Source organism: Lagenorhynchus albirostris, chromosome 2 (genome assembly GCF_949774975.1).
Source record: "Lagenorhynchus albirostris chromosome 2, mLagAlb1.1, whole genome shotgun sequence".
Classification (NCBI taxonomy): domain Eukaryota; kingdom Metazoa; phylum Chordata; class Mammalia; order Artiodactyla; family Delphinidae; genus Lagenorhynchus; species Lagenorhynchus albirostris.
Genome location: NC_083096.1, coordinates 47036142 through 47049747, shown reverse-complemented (window position 1 = coordinate 47049747; position 13606 = coordinate 47036142). Strand labels below are relative to the sequence as shown.

The window sequence follows — 13606 nt, the reverse complement described above, 5'->3', positions numbered from 1 at the left end:
TCAAGTTTTATTATTTTATTTCACAAAGGAGTAAACGGAAGCTCAGGGAGTTTAATACTGTCCCACCGATCACATAGTAAGTTTTGGAGGCAGGATTCTAACCGAGGTCTCTGTCTCCAGTGTTCCTGCTGTTTTTGAGAAGCTCATGCTGCCTCCGCCTGGACATTTTATCCCCAAGCTTGCTTCACTTTCCCTGCGTGTTGTAGAACCCTAAATTCTGGAATTCTCCCCTGTCCGCAGGTGAAGGACTGATCCACTGGATCAACATTTTTGTTGTAGTGCTGTTTCTACTCTGTTTGCTCTCCTGAGTCCCGGAGCAATAACAGTTTAATCTCTCTAGTTGTGATAAACTTCTGCAGTCAAATGCTATCACTGCACCTGACCTTGAGTTTGAATTGACTAAGGACCACTCAGACCTTTTCAAACCAAATGGGTCTGGCCAGGTGCCCTTCATGCTGACATTAGTATCAGATGGTTTATGGGTGAAACATACCTGAACAAATGTGACCACATTTCATGTTGGAAATAAACTAATATCTAGACAGATTCCCACTGTTTCGGGCCAGAATGACGTCTTACGTCATTTCATAACAGCTGGAATTCATCCCTCAAATAGCAAAGCACACCTTGGCCTCTCTAAACCCTGAGGCCCAGCCAGTTTCTAAAGGTCTTCTAATGGAAAACAGCAAGAGATTTCCTAAGGGTGGTTCAGAAAGCAGAATTTGGAGTTGATTCTGATGTTAGGGATGAGCTGTGCTGGGCAGACACCTTGAGCAGTATAAGGTCCCTGTGACCTTCAGGCTTCATCCTTTCAGAGCAGGAGCTGTTACCTCTAACATGAAAATAGAAATCCAAGCTTCATCTTGCTGAACTAAAGAGTCCAGAGGCTTAAACTGGGCTGTTCAAAACCCAATAATGAGGCTCGTGCTCTCAGAATTTCTTCTAGATTATTTACAATTTAAAATAAGCCTTTCAAATGCACAGCATACTCTTTGCTCTGGGCCAGTGAAAATGGAAATTAGTTAAAGTTACAGAAGGACCTGCATATGTTCAAGGAGCTCTAACCACAGCTTTTTCCTCTGTTAACTCCTTTCTTGTTTCCTAAAATAGACCAGCCTGGCAGTATGGATGAAGAGGGGCTGACCTTATTGGAGCAGAAGCTTTTCCAAGCCAAGGCCCAGATCAACAGTCAGCTGCGGCCGTTGATGTCAAAGCTGGAAGAGAGGGCAAGCTGTCAGAGGGGCCACCTCCGTTCACTGGAGACGAGCATAGATGGGATTCTGGCTGATGTGAAGAACCTGGAGAACATTAGGGACAACCTGCCCCCAGGCTGCTACAATACCCAGGCTCTTGAGCAGCACTGAAGCTGCCTTTGCGATTTCTCAACTGAGGTTCTTGGCATAGAGACCTCAGGCGCAGGAGCCGTCTCATGTGGGTGGGGTGGGATGGGGACATTTGAACCTGTTGAATGGGTGCGCTCAGGTCAACTGAACCTGGTCCCGTCCTTGAGACCTTGGCCAGATAAATGTCTTATTGTATCAGTGGGATGCTCTTTGCTTCCTGATTCAGGGTAATGAGGCAAATGGCACTGGGTATGAGACTCATCAAGGGCCTGGACCCCAAAGTGTAGGCTGGATGGAAGGACAAACCACACAGGCAGGTGTTTGTCTCAGAGTAGTCATAAACTGAGTCCTGGAGTATGGACAAGTGCTGCTGGGTTGTAGACAGCTTATCCTTTGAGTAATGTGATCAAAGGGAAAATTTTTTGACTTTGCCCACGCCTAAAATTCTTCCTAACGTCAGAACAGAGAGTGAATTCCAGTCATGCTGTGGTCAGTAAAATACTATGCCTCATGGTGTCCAACGTGTTCTTGTTGATCAGAGTTCTTCCCACTTATCACCCAGTCCATACACACATACTCCACTTTCAAACTGGAAGAAGTGAGCAGTGACGGAGTGAGGAGCTGTAAGGCTGGCCCCTTTGGAGCATTGGTACCCTGCCTTCGACTTCTTCTGGGCCTGGAAGTGACCTCCTTTCCCCTGATGATGGCAGGCAACTTAGAGACTACGTTTTTATTAAAGCATTTCCTACCAGCCAAGCAAACATTGGGAAAGTATTTACTTTGGGGTTTCAAAGTGATGTAAAAATGTAGCTTGGGCACTGAAAGAGGTGCAGTTATCCAAGATTTATTAGTCCTAATTCAATGCCATTTTTCAAACACTAAAAATTATATGCTTCTATGTGTTTTGTTCTCTCTTCTGATACCAGACGATGTTCCTACTTATACTTGAGCTGGGTAGAGTCCATCCTTCCATCCATCCATCCTTACAACATATATTTATTGTACCTATTGTGTGCCGGGGGCTGGGGTACAGTGGTGTCATAGTCTCTGTCCTCATAGAGTTGATTGAAGAGTGAGGAAAACAAACCTTGAAAAAAATGTAAACTTACAAATCCAGTTCATCACAAGTGGTGTTTATTGCAATAACCCCATGGTTTGCAACCTCTTTTTCTCAACAGAACATGTGTTGCAAGACATCCCATGGGGGACTTGGATTTCGGTAAATAGCTGAAACGGCTCTGGGTTGTGCACACTTCTTTGCATTTCAGCTGTCACTCTGTCCCTTTCCTCCACTGATTGCGACACATTGTTGAGTCATAACACCAGTGGGAATTTCTGGAAAAACCAGAAGCACTTCCAACCTCGGCTCAGAAGGCTTTGGTGCTGCCTCACCTCTGTATTTCCTTGGCTTTTCATGGACATGTTTTTAAATAAAGAACAATTCTTAGATGCCCGTGGCCAGTTTCTAATTTGTTAAACTCTAAGCTTAAGGTGTAGGTACCAAAGCAATGACAACAAAGAATGCTTCAGAAAGAGCGATGAGCCCTAGAATTAACATCTCTAATTCCTTTTTCTGAGCATCTTGTTTTGCCCTTTCTAACCATGCACACACTTTGTGAGATTTAACGGGTGCTGTCTTCTAAGCATAAAGGAGGATTTATTTCTGGAACAACCTGAGCAGGGCGGGGGTGATAATATTTTTGTCTTTTTTTGCATCAGCTCTAAAATAAAGGTAAAATCAATAGTTTGTGGTACATTATCCTGCGTTTTAATAAACTAAAATTTAATAAGTTAAGATCCTGAATTGGCCATCTACCCAAGTGGCTGAGGAAAGGATTCTGCTTCTGCCTACACTGACCCGCCCCCCCAAATTCTGACCGATCTGATCCCTATGCTTTACCTTCTCTGAAAGTGCATTTTTAATCCTGTCTTGGAATACGCAGTCACATATGTTACAAATTCGCTTACATTAACTACTATCTCACACAGACCTAAAAATATGTGTAACTCCCTCACGACAGACTTTCTTCTTGCCCTCATGGCGTACTGGATGTGGAGAAAGTTGTCACAGTAGCCCTCCACATAGTCATTTCCAGAGGCCCTACCACCATGTGACTTCTCAGGTTGCCCTCTGCACCGTCTCCATTCCAGGGGGTGGAGGGGAAAAAAGACATGGAAGACGGAGACACATGGAAGGTCTTTGTGGGCCAGGCCTGGGAGGGGCTGCACATCACTTTCTCTCACATTCTGTGGTCCAGAACCCAGTATTATTATGACCACATCTTACTGGCAAGGGGTCTAGGAAATACAGTCCCTTGGCAGGAAGCCACTTCTCTGACAATTCTATACTGTGAAAGGGGAGCATGCATCATGAGTCACTGGCTATCTGTTGCTGCCAAGTGTAGGATTAGGTAGTAGTGACTTTAGAGAACTTGGTGGGGGATCCCATTAGTTAATAACCAAGATGCATGTAATCATAAAAGGATTCATCAGTGGGTTAGACTGTTAAGGAAGTCATAAAAATGTCTTCCCTGACAAACAGGAAATGATCCCCAAGTAGGGATGGGGAGTGGAAAAGTGACTCATGTGACTCTCTTAGTATAATAATGATTCCCTCATTTCTGAGGATGTGGCAGACTGTCCCTAAGAAGAAAGAAGGGGTGTGTGACTTAGAAATAGCCTACCCAGGACTTAGACTCTGTTACCAGTCCTGAGCTGAACCTGCCAAGTTAAGGGTACTTTCCTTCCTGTTTCTATCAGTGTTTATCATTTGTAGTGGCAACTCTCTTGTGCTTCTCCTCTGAGAGTTGCCTGATTAACTGTGCCACTGGTAAGCTATCACACATATCATTATCTACTTTGGCTCGTGGGGATCTCTGTTTGGAGAGGTGGGTAGAAATGAAACTGCCCACAGACTGTAACATCTTAGCAGATGTATTTCTTTCATTTTTTTTAACACCTTTATTGGAGTATAATTTCTTTACAGTGGTGTGTTAGTTTCTGCTGTATATAACAAAGTGAACCAGCTATGTGCATACGTATATCCCCATACCCCCTCCCTCTTGCATCTCCCTGCCACCCTCCTTATCCCACACCTCTACGTGGTCGCAAAGCACAGAGCTGATCTCCCTGTGCTATGCAGCTGTTTCCCACTAGCTATCGATTTTACATTTGGTAGTGTATATATGTCAGTGTTACTCTCTCACTTCATCCAGCTTACCCATCCCCCTCCCCATGTCCTCAAGTTCATTCTCTGTCTATGTCTTTATTCCTGTCCTGCCCCTAGGTTCATCAGAACCTTTTTTATTTTTTTAGATTCCATACATATGTGTTAGCATACGGTATTTGTTTTTCTCTTTCTGACTTACTTCACTCTGTATGACAGTCTCTAGGTCCATCCACCTTGCTACAAATAACTCAATTTCGTTTCTTTTTATGGCTGAGTAATATTCCATTATATATATGTGCCACATCTTCTTTATCCGTTCATCTGTCGATGGACACTTAGGTTGCTTCCATGTCCTGGCTATTGTAAATAGTGCTGCAATGAACATTGTGGTACATGTCCCTTTTTGAATTATGGTTTTCTCAGTGTATATGCCCAGTAGTGGGATTGCTGGGTCATATGGTAGTTCTATTTGTAGTTTTTTAAGGAACTTCCATACTGTTCTCGATAGTGGTTGTATCAATTTACATTCCTACCAACAGTGCAAGGGGGTTCCCTTTTCTCCACACCCTCTCCAGCATTCATTTTGTTTGTTGATTTTTTGATGATGGCTATTCTGACTGATGTGAGGTGATGCCTCATTGTAGTTTTGATTTGCATTTCTCTAATGATTAGTGATGTTGAGCATCTTTTCATGTGTTTGTTAGCAATCTGTATATCTTCTTTGGAGAAATGTCTATTTAGGTCTTCTGCTCATTTTTGGATTGGGTTGTTTGTTTTTTTGATATTGAGCTGAACAAGCTGCTTGTATAATTTGGAGATTAATCTTTTGTCAGTTGCTTCATTTGCAAATATTTTCTCCTATTCTAAGTGTTGTCTTTTCATCTTGTTTATGGTTTCCTTTGCTGTGCAAAAGGTTTTAACTTTCATTAGGTCGCATTTGTTAGTTTTTGTTTTACTTCCATTTCTCTAGGAGGTGGGTCAAAAAGGATCTTGCTGTGATTTATGTCAAAGAGTGCTCTTCCTACGTTTTCCTCTAAGAGTTTTATAGTGTCTGGCCTTATATTTAGGCCTTTAATCCATTTTGAGTTTGTTTTTGTGTATGGTGTTAGGAAGTGTTCTAATTTCATTCTTTTACATGTAGCTCTCCAGTTTTCCCAGCACCAATTATTGAAGAGGCTGTCTTTTCTCCATTGTATACCCTTGCCATCTTTATCAAAGATAAGGTGACAATATGTGTATGGGTTTATCTCTGGGCCTTCTATCCTGTTCCTATATTTCTGCTTTTGTGCCAGTACCATACTGCCTTGATTACTGTAGCTTTGTAGTATAGTCCGAAGTCCAGGAGCCTGATTCCTCCAGCTCCATTTTTCTTAAGATTGCTTTGGCTATTCTGGGTCTTTTGTGTTTCCATACAAATTGTGCAATTTTTTGTTCTAGTTCTGTGAAAAATGCCATTGGTGGTTTGATAGGGATTGCATTGAATCTGTAGATTGCTTTGGGTAGTATAGTCATTTTCACACTGTTGATTCTTCCAATCCAAGAAGGTGGTATTTCTCTCCATCTGTTTGTATCATCTTTAATTTCTTTAGCAGATGTATTTCTGATCTGATCCCAGGATGTGATTCCTTTTTTTCAGTACTCTTAGGAGGCTGGACAAAAGGGTGAAATGATACTCAGTAATGTCCAATGTTTGGACCAAGTCTCAAGGACCAGGAATATGTTTCTCTTTCTTTTTTTAATGTTTTATATGGTCATGGGAATGTTGTGGATTCTTGCTGTGGTTCAATTTTCCCACCTGGAAAGCAGAGATTAGATTTTTTTTTCTCTCTCTCTGCTTTCCTTATACTATGGGCTACATGGAACTTTCCAGGAAATTCCAAGATCTGAAGCTTACTTATGGGTCATAAGGGAAAAAATGTGCTATGTACATGTATGTTAATTCATAGGTAGTGTATGTATTTTATAAGTTAGTATAAGTAAGCAAAATAAACCAGTGTTTATACCCAATTTTAAACAAGAGCACATCTTTACGTAGTCTCAGGAGAGAAGGAAAAAAGTGTTTAGCTTTGCGAGTAAAATAGCAAACATAAATACAAGCCATCAATTTATAAGGCACATCAAGCGCCATCGTGATTGCCAACAAACCCACATGGATACACACAAAGCTGACTAGTCTCAGTCTTAAACAGAAAAAGATACTAAGAACCAAAATAATTTTTAAAAACCTCACACAACTCATCTGACAAATGAGTAGCTGAGCCTTAAATGAGGTGGCCGAATGGGGAATTGTTATCTGACCTACTGAATCATGACTGATATTAGCTAAGGACTATCACTATTTACACCTAAACCCATGCATAATGTATGTCACGACTAAAAATTAAATACAAACTAACAGTCACAGCAGGATCGAACAATTAACTTATTCGGTTTTTGCTTGTTTACTTTACCAAACAAAACCAATTGTGAGTTTAACAATTTCTGTCTTACTTGAGATCTTTTATGTCAAGAAGCAAGTTATCCAAGTTTTTAATTTTCACAAATACATTTTTAAGTCATAAAGCACTAATTTCATTAAGGATCCAAAGCTAACCAAGACCAGACTATGCAGATTAGGTAGAACCTAAGATTTGATTTTTTAAAAAAACTGAGAAAACTTAGGCACAATTGACAAATTTGCTAATTATTCTTCCCTGCTTATGGGTGTGGTTGTATATACTTTCATATTACACATGCTGCATCAGCTATATCAGCCAGAGAATCTCCTGCTCTAAGAGCGTGCTTAACAACTGTTGGCTTCTGTCAAGTAAGACTGTGAAGAAAAAGTGGTTATTTCTGCAAATCACAGAGAAGATTCTAGGCCAAGACACAAGACTAGTAGCATCATCTTATTTATTAACGTAATTGAAACATTTTGCCGATAAAACTTTTGTCTGTGACTATTCTAGCAACAAAATTTTACTCAAAATATTTCACTGTGAGATGGTGTTGCAACTTGAATGTAGTTTTTATTAATGTGTTGATTTCCAAAGCAAATCTTATTCTCAAAATGGCAGATTCAGGGACCAAAAAGTGATTCAAAAAAGCTTCCCCCTCCCCATGCCAATCCTTGAGACTGCTTGGATCAAGCTGAGGTCTGGGCCCCAGACCTAGACTGAAGGCGGAGGGAAAGAGTGTAACTCATTCCTAACTGACTGTTACAGGCTAATAGGACATTCCAAACATACACAACAAAGAAACCACGTGAAGAATCGCGTTTACTGGGCAGCTATAGGAAGGCGCAGACCAAATGAAGTGGACAGAGCACATTCATCATCTTTACCACGATGCTATTCCTAAGGTGTCCAAATTGGATGAACTACAAAATCGATCCCTGTTTCCATCCTTCCCATCTCACCTGCCCGCTTTCCTGCCGTAGCCTTGGAAGAGATCCTGAGCTTTTCATATTCTACTGATTTATTTTTGCATTACTCTTTTGATGAATAAAATATAACATGCTTCTCTCTCTTAGTCCTCTAGAGAGAGAGAGAGAGAGAGAGAGAGAGAGAGTCTGTTTGGGGGAATAGATTTGGGCTATTAAAATACAAGTCATTTCTCCCTGTAATTCTCTGCCTTTTGCTGTAGTTTGGTTATGGAGTCTTGCTTTCAATTTAATTACAACATCATGTTCTTTTATTCTTTCTGAGAAGCTGAAGCATGAGACTAGGGAACGTTGGGGGAAGGTTGGCCAAGCCGGGACAGGAAGAACAGCGTCTCTAGAAGCTCTAGTTCTGGGTTTCAGGCACTTCAGTAAGAGACTTTCCTCCCCTGTTCCCATGTACATTCAAGGAAAGTGAAAGCAAGATGGCCCCAGAGGCTGCCTGGGGTTAGGGAAGGGGGTTGGCAAATGAGGTACCAGCTAGCAGCACAGACCCCTGCCCCCAAAGGGCCATTCCTTGAGAAGAGAGTCATTGACACAAAGGGTTTCCCTCCTGCCTGTTCTTACCTATCAGCCACTTTCATAAAAGTGGGAGGGACATTTTTGTTGGTAGGCAGGAAACGAGGCACCAGACTCCTCTTGACGCAATCTTTCTAGCCCGTGCCCTTCTCACGATCTCTGAGCCTTTGGGTTGGCCTTTTGGGAAGGAGCAGGACCCGAGTGGAAGTTGGGGTCTCGAGGTCATCCTGTTGGCACCTGGGGCACTGCTTCAAACTCTGAATCATCTCTCTGGTATTGGCCTTGGCTGGGTCACAGTCATCGTGTCCTGCCCTGGACTGAGAGAGGGGCTCTGACCTCCCCCTAGCAAGTGAAGAATGGGGCAGGGCAGGAAATGGACAATTCCATCCAAAAGGGGAGTCACTGTTCCTGGTATTAAAGAAAAGCTATTTTAACATGATCCTTATGATTCATCAAGATAGAATCTGCCCCATTTCATTCCTAGAAATCTACTTCTATGCTCCCATTCTTTTCTTCAGCTCATCTCACTCTCCCTACAAGCATGCCTTCTGCCTCCCCCTCCCCCCCCTCCCCCACTGAATGCCGAGAGCCAGCCCTGTTTCCTCTCATGGGTCGTGGACTAAATGGGGCTTGACCACAGAGCCCAGCAAAGGAAAAGTGGGCCAAAGAGACAAAAGGCAAGAAAGATCTCAGATCTGCTCACGTGGATCTTCAGAATAAACTCTATCCATAAACTCCATATCCTTGAAAATGCATGTTCCCCCAGGGAATCCAGCTCCCTGATTTCCTTTGTTTCGTTTCCTGGCTTGCAACTGTCTTGCCTAGACAAAGATACTTCTGTCACTCTCTCTCCAGCACTAATGCAATCTTGAGCACTTTCTGGGTCTTTGTCTTCCACAAAGCAATCCTTTCTTGGATTCAGATTTCCTCCAAGCCGTTGCCATCTCCAGCTATCGGTTTCTAAGGGAAACCTAGCTACAGCCTTCCTCACCATCACACCCTCCCCCAGGACTAGCAAACACAAGGCCATATACAAGGAGCACCTGAGACAAACATAACTTAAGAGAAAGACTCCAGGTAAAGGCTGAAAACTACATCTTACCTGGTCAGTATCATGGGGAACCAGAGGATCAGAGACCATGTGGTGTGATGACCTAAGGGGTCAGGGAGACGTTAGCCTTTTGCCAGACTCTACACTTGCTGTGTGACCTTGGACCAGCCATTTAATCCAGTGGATCTCTGCTCCCTCATCCTTTAAAGGAAAGGTTGGATCAACAAATCTCTAAAGATCTTTCCAGTTTATGATTCCATGATCCTTAGCCAAACACTGAGACCCGAGAATAGGATCTCACTTCTGTCCCTTGGAGATTATTTCCATAATGCAAGAGGAACAGCACCTCCCCCACCCCACCTTGCTATTCTCCTGTTGAATTTAGTTTCTTTCCCTGGAGGCTATTGAAGGATGTTACAGATGTGAAATGTGTGGTGAAGAACATTGTTTCTGGTGTCAGATCCTACCTGGCCCCTTCTGGGCCAGGGTTGGTACTAGATTTTGAAAAAATTATCCTACCGTTCAGGGACCATTCCTCAAAGAACCAAAAACCCAAGAGCCAGAGACTAGATGAGGGACACAGAGTACAAGACGGTAATTTCCTTTTGGTTCTTTAAGCAGGTCGTGAACGAGGCCTGAACAACTAGAACAGAGTCTGTCAAAGCTATTTCCAGGGCAGCAGAGGAAGGTGGGAAATTAGGGAGAAAAGGGGTGAAACACTTTAGCGGCTCTTGACACTCCCCCGAGATCTCTGTTCTGGGAGCCCACGCTCATCAGGAGGCGATGACTCTGGCTGCTGGGCTCAGCACAAGATGTAATCCTAACCCAGGAACAAGGCTGAGGCTCTGCTTCTCAGAAAGGAACTAACCTCAGGCACCGCCTGTGTTACCAAGCTAGAGTGGGTGAGAATCACCGGTTCCCATCAGGGAAACTAACTGCTTTCTCCTAGGTCATCCTGGACTTACATTATGACAGAAGCATTTCCCAGCCAAACAGGCAATAAGTAATTCCAGTGAGCAAAGATCTCTATGGTTGAGTGAATTCCTAGCATATTTTATTTCAGAAATGACTGCATTATTAGGATTTGGCCTTGCGTACGTAATTCTTCTCAAATGCAAGAATGCGTAATTCTCAAATGCAAGAATGCGGCTAAGTATGGCCTCCAAGGGCTTTGATGGTGATCTGAAGGTCCCTTGGTAATGCCCGGGCTGGCAGAGAACAACCCAGATTCTGTCACAAGTTACAGCCCAAATAAGTAACCGCACAGATACTACCAAGAAAGGAGAAGGGACTGGCTCTGTGTGATCACAGGCCCATCAGGAACGTGGTCTTCTGAAACTAGGGAAATGGGCTGAAATCCTTCTGAGAAACCCTACTATTCCCAGACTTGCATCCCAGGTTTCAGAACATGAATGTCTCAATCTCAACCCCAGACTGCGGTGTGTGTGGGCAGCAGAGGGGAGAAAGCGGGTAGGTGGGTGAGGGTGTTGGGAAAGTGGAGGTGGCTCGGCCTCGTTCACCGGGTGTAGCCCACACGCACCTTCTGAGAGCTGAGGCTGGCTGCGGAATCCTATCAAAATGGAAGGAATACCACAGGAATGCAACAAGACTACAAACATAAAGAACCACGGACACTGATTGGATCCAAGTTCTCTGAGGAGTGAACAACAACGACACAAAACATAAAAAAACGAAAGAAAAGAAAGAAAGAAAGAAAAATAGCCCTTTGTGGTAAAGGGCATGCTGGGAAGGCGAGGGCCGGAGCCACCTCCCCAGAGCATGCTGGGAGACGGACACCCGCGCATCTCCGAGGACCGCACTTCTCCTATCCCTACCCCCTCACCCACCCCCAACCCGGAGACTAGAGGAAAGTTTGTCCGAAGATGACTGCGGAGTGGGGTATGCCGTGGTTCTCTGCAGGTCCTCCACACTGTGGGGGGGTTGAGTCAGCAAGTGGGGACAACAGTCAAGATGAGATGGAGGAACAGAGAGGCAGGAGAGAAATGGGACGGACAGAGGCTGCAGGGGCCAGTGTGTTGGTGGAGGACGAGGGGAGACTGGAGCAGAGGCCCTGGGGCTGCTAGCCCGAGGTGTTGATGTACAGCTGGCTCTTCAGAATGTAGTCGATGACCGGCTGGGACAGGTAATCCACGACATGGCCGTCCCCATGCTGCAGGGCCAACCTGGATGAGAAGAGACAGTAATCAGATGACATCCTTTCCCGAAGCAAGGCCAGAGGACAGGCCAGCCCATTCCCTTTCGGGGAAAGGGTTTACCCAACACCCCATTACCAGTCTTTGCTTAGGCTAAATACACGGCATCCCTATCAGGAAAAGCCCTCCTGCCCCCATAATTCCTCCCCCATCCTGACTCTGCCACTTCCTAACTGAGGAACCTTGGGCAAGTTGTTTAAGCCCATCTAGTCTTCCATTTTCTCGTTTATAAAATGGGGGTAGTATCTGGGCCGATCTCAGTTATTAAAATGATTAAATGAGTCATTACACAAAGCACTTAGAAAAGCCCAAGCACACAGTAGGCATTTCAATGCAAGTGTTAGCTATTCTTATTTCATTTCTTTGTGTTTCTCTACACCATGGTCTCATGAAAATGAACCTTATGATTGACCCCTTCTTTTCCTTCCTATGGAAGCCCTGATAGAGAAGAAGTTGCCCTTCTCTGAGGCCCTTCTCACAAGCCCTGGGGGGCGGGTGGACTACCAAGTACAGAAGGGGTCTGGTCATACAGTCTGGTTTCCGCACGGTTTTGCTCCAGACTTGGTCTGGCTGCTCCCCATTTTCTGTGCGCATAATGGTCTTGGGGATGTCAGGCCCCAAGGAGCTATTTGTAAGAACTCATATACTCCTCCGCATATCTAGATTCTAAAAGGCATCTGTGCTCTGCGTCGTGAGATCTCCCCAGAGGCTGGCTCAGTGCCTTTTCAACGTATAGTGTCCTGACCTTCCAGCAAGCTAGGTTCCCAAGTGCCTCCCTGCACAGTTTACAGGGAGCGTTCTTGAAAAAGTGGTCTATAACTGTGGTTTCCAAATGCCAATCCCAGCTTCATGAGAATCACCCAGGAAGCAGATAGCCAGGCCCAACACCCAGAAATTCTGATTCAGTGGGACTCAATGGGACACGGGAATCTGTGCTGTGTGAGTTCTCACGGTAATTCTATTGTGCAGCCGTGGCTGGAACAACAGCCTTCCCCTTTCCCCTCACTGGTTGTTGTCACTGGGTTTCTGCTCTCACCTCACAGTTGATGCTACTATTTCAAGTGTCTACATAATCACCTTCCAGGGAAGAAGTCTAGTGGACCTTTTAAAATCCTGGGCTCATTTGATTTCTCTGAAACATGCGACACAGATGACAACTGACAGGGCTCTCCATCTTTGTACCCTCTGCTGCCTTTGTTCCAGGGCCACCAATGCTGGTGGTTTCTGACTGCTCCTTCGTCTCTTTTATTTTTTTTATTACTTTTTAAAAATTGAAGTGTAGTTGATTTACAATGTTGTGTTAGCTTCAGGTGTAGAGTGAAGTGATTCAGTCATACATATATATCTATCTATTCTTTTTCAGGTTCTTTTCCTTTGTAGGCTATTACAAAATATTTAGTATAGTTCCCTGTGCTATACAGTAGATCCTTGTTGGTTATCTATTTTATACATAGTAGTGTGTATATCTTAATCCCAAACTTCTAATTTACTCCTCAGCCTTTTTTTTTTTTTTTTTTTTTTTTGCGGTACGCGGGCCTCTCCCGCTGCGGAGCACAGGCTCCGGATGCGCAGGCTCAGCAGCCATGGCTCACCGGCCCCGCCCCTCCGCGGCATGTGGGATCCTCCCGGACCAGGGCACGAACCCGTGTCCCCTGCATGGGCAGGCGGACTCTCAACCACTGCGCCACCAGGGAAGCCCCCTCAGCCTTCTTTTAAATGTTAATGTGTTTTAAGTATTCCCCAAAGCCTTCTTCTCTTCTTGCTGACTCTCCCTGTGAGCGTAGCCACAGCCCTGAACTTTAATTTACACTTAGGTACTCATGGCTTTCAGTTTTATTACACTTCCAGACCTCTATATTCCACACATCTTATTATTCCACTGGACATTCCCAC

The 13606-nt window shown here is 44.2% G+C and overlaps 2 protein-coding genes across 4 annotated transcripts in view; one reads left to right on the top strand and one right to left on the bottom strand.

The window, feature by feature from the left end:
* Nucleotides 1–2793, top strand: part of LAMC2 (laminin subunit gamma 2) — a 61702-nt gene extending 58909 nt beyond the window's left edge. For all 3 annotated transcript variants that reach the window (XM_060131937.1, XM_060131935.1, XM_060131942.1), the window contains one exon: nt 1111–2793. In XM_060131937.1, the coding sequence (XP_059987920.1) occupies nt 1111–1364 (254 nt within the window). In that variant the 3' untranslated portion in view covers nt 1365–2793. The remainder of the gene's footprint in view (nt 1–1110) is intronic.
* Nucleotides 2794–11367: 8574 nt separating this feature from the next.
* NMNAT2 (nicotinamide nucleotide adenylyltransferase 2) overlaps nt 11368–13606 on the bottom strand; it is a 195440-nt gene continuing 193201 nt past the window's right edge. Inside the window, exon 15 of the mRNA XM_060131926.1 lies at nt 11368–11683. Coding sequence (XP_059987909.1) covers nt 11581–11683 — 103 coding nt within the window. The 3' untranslated portion in view covers nt 11368–11580. The remainder of the gene's footprint in view (nt 11684–13606) is intronic.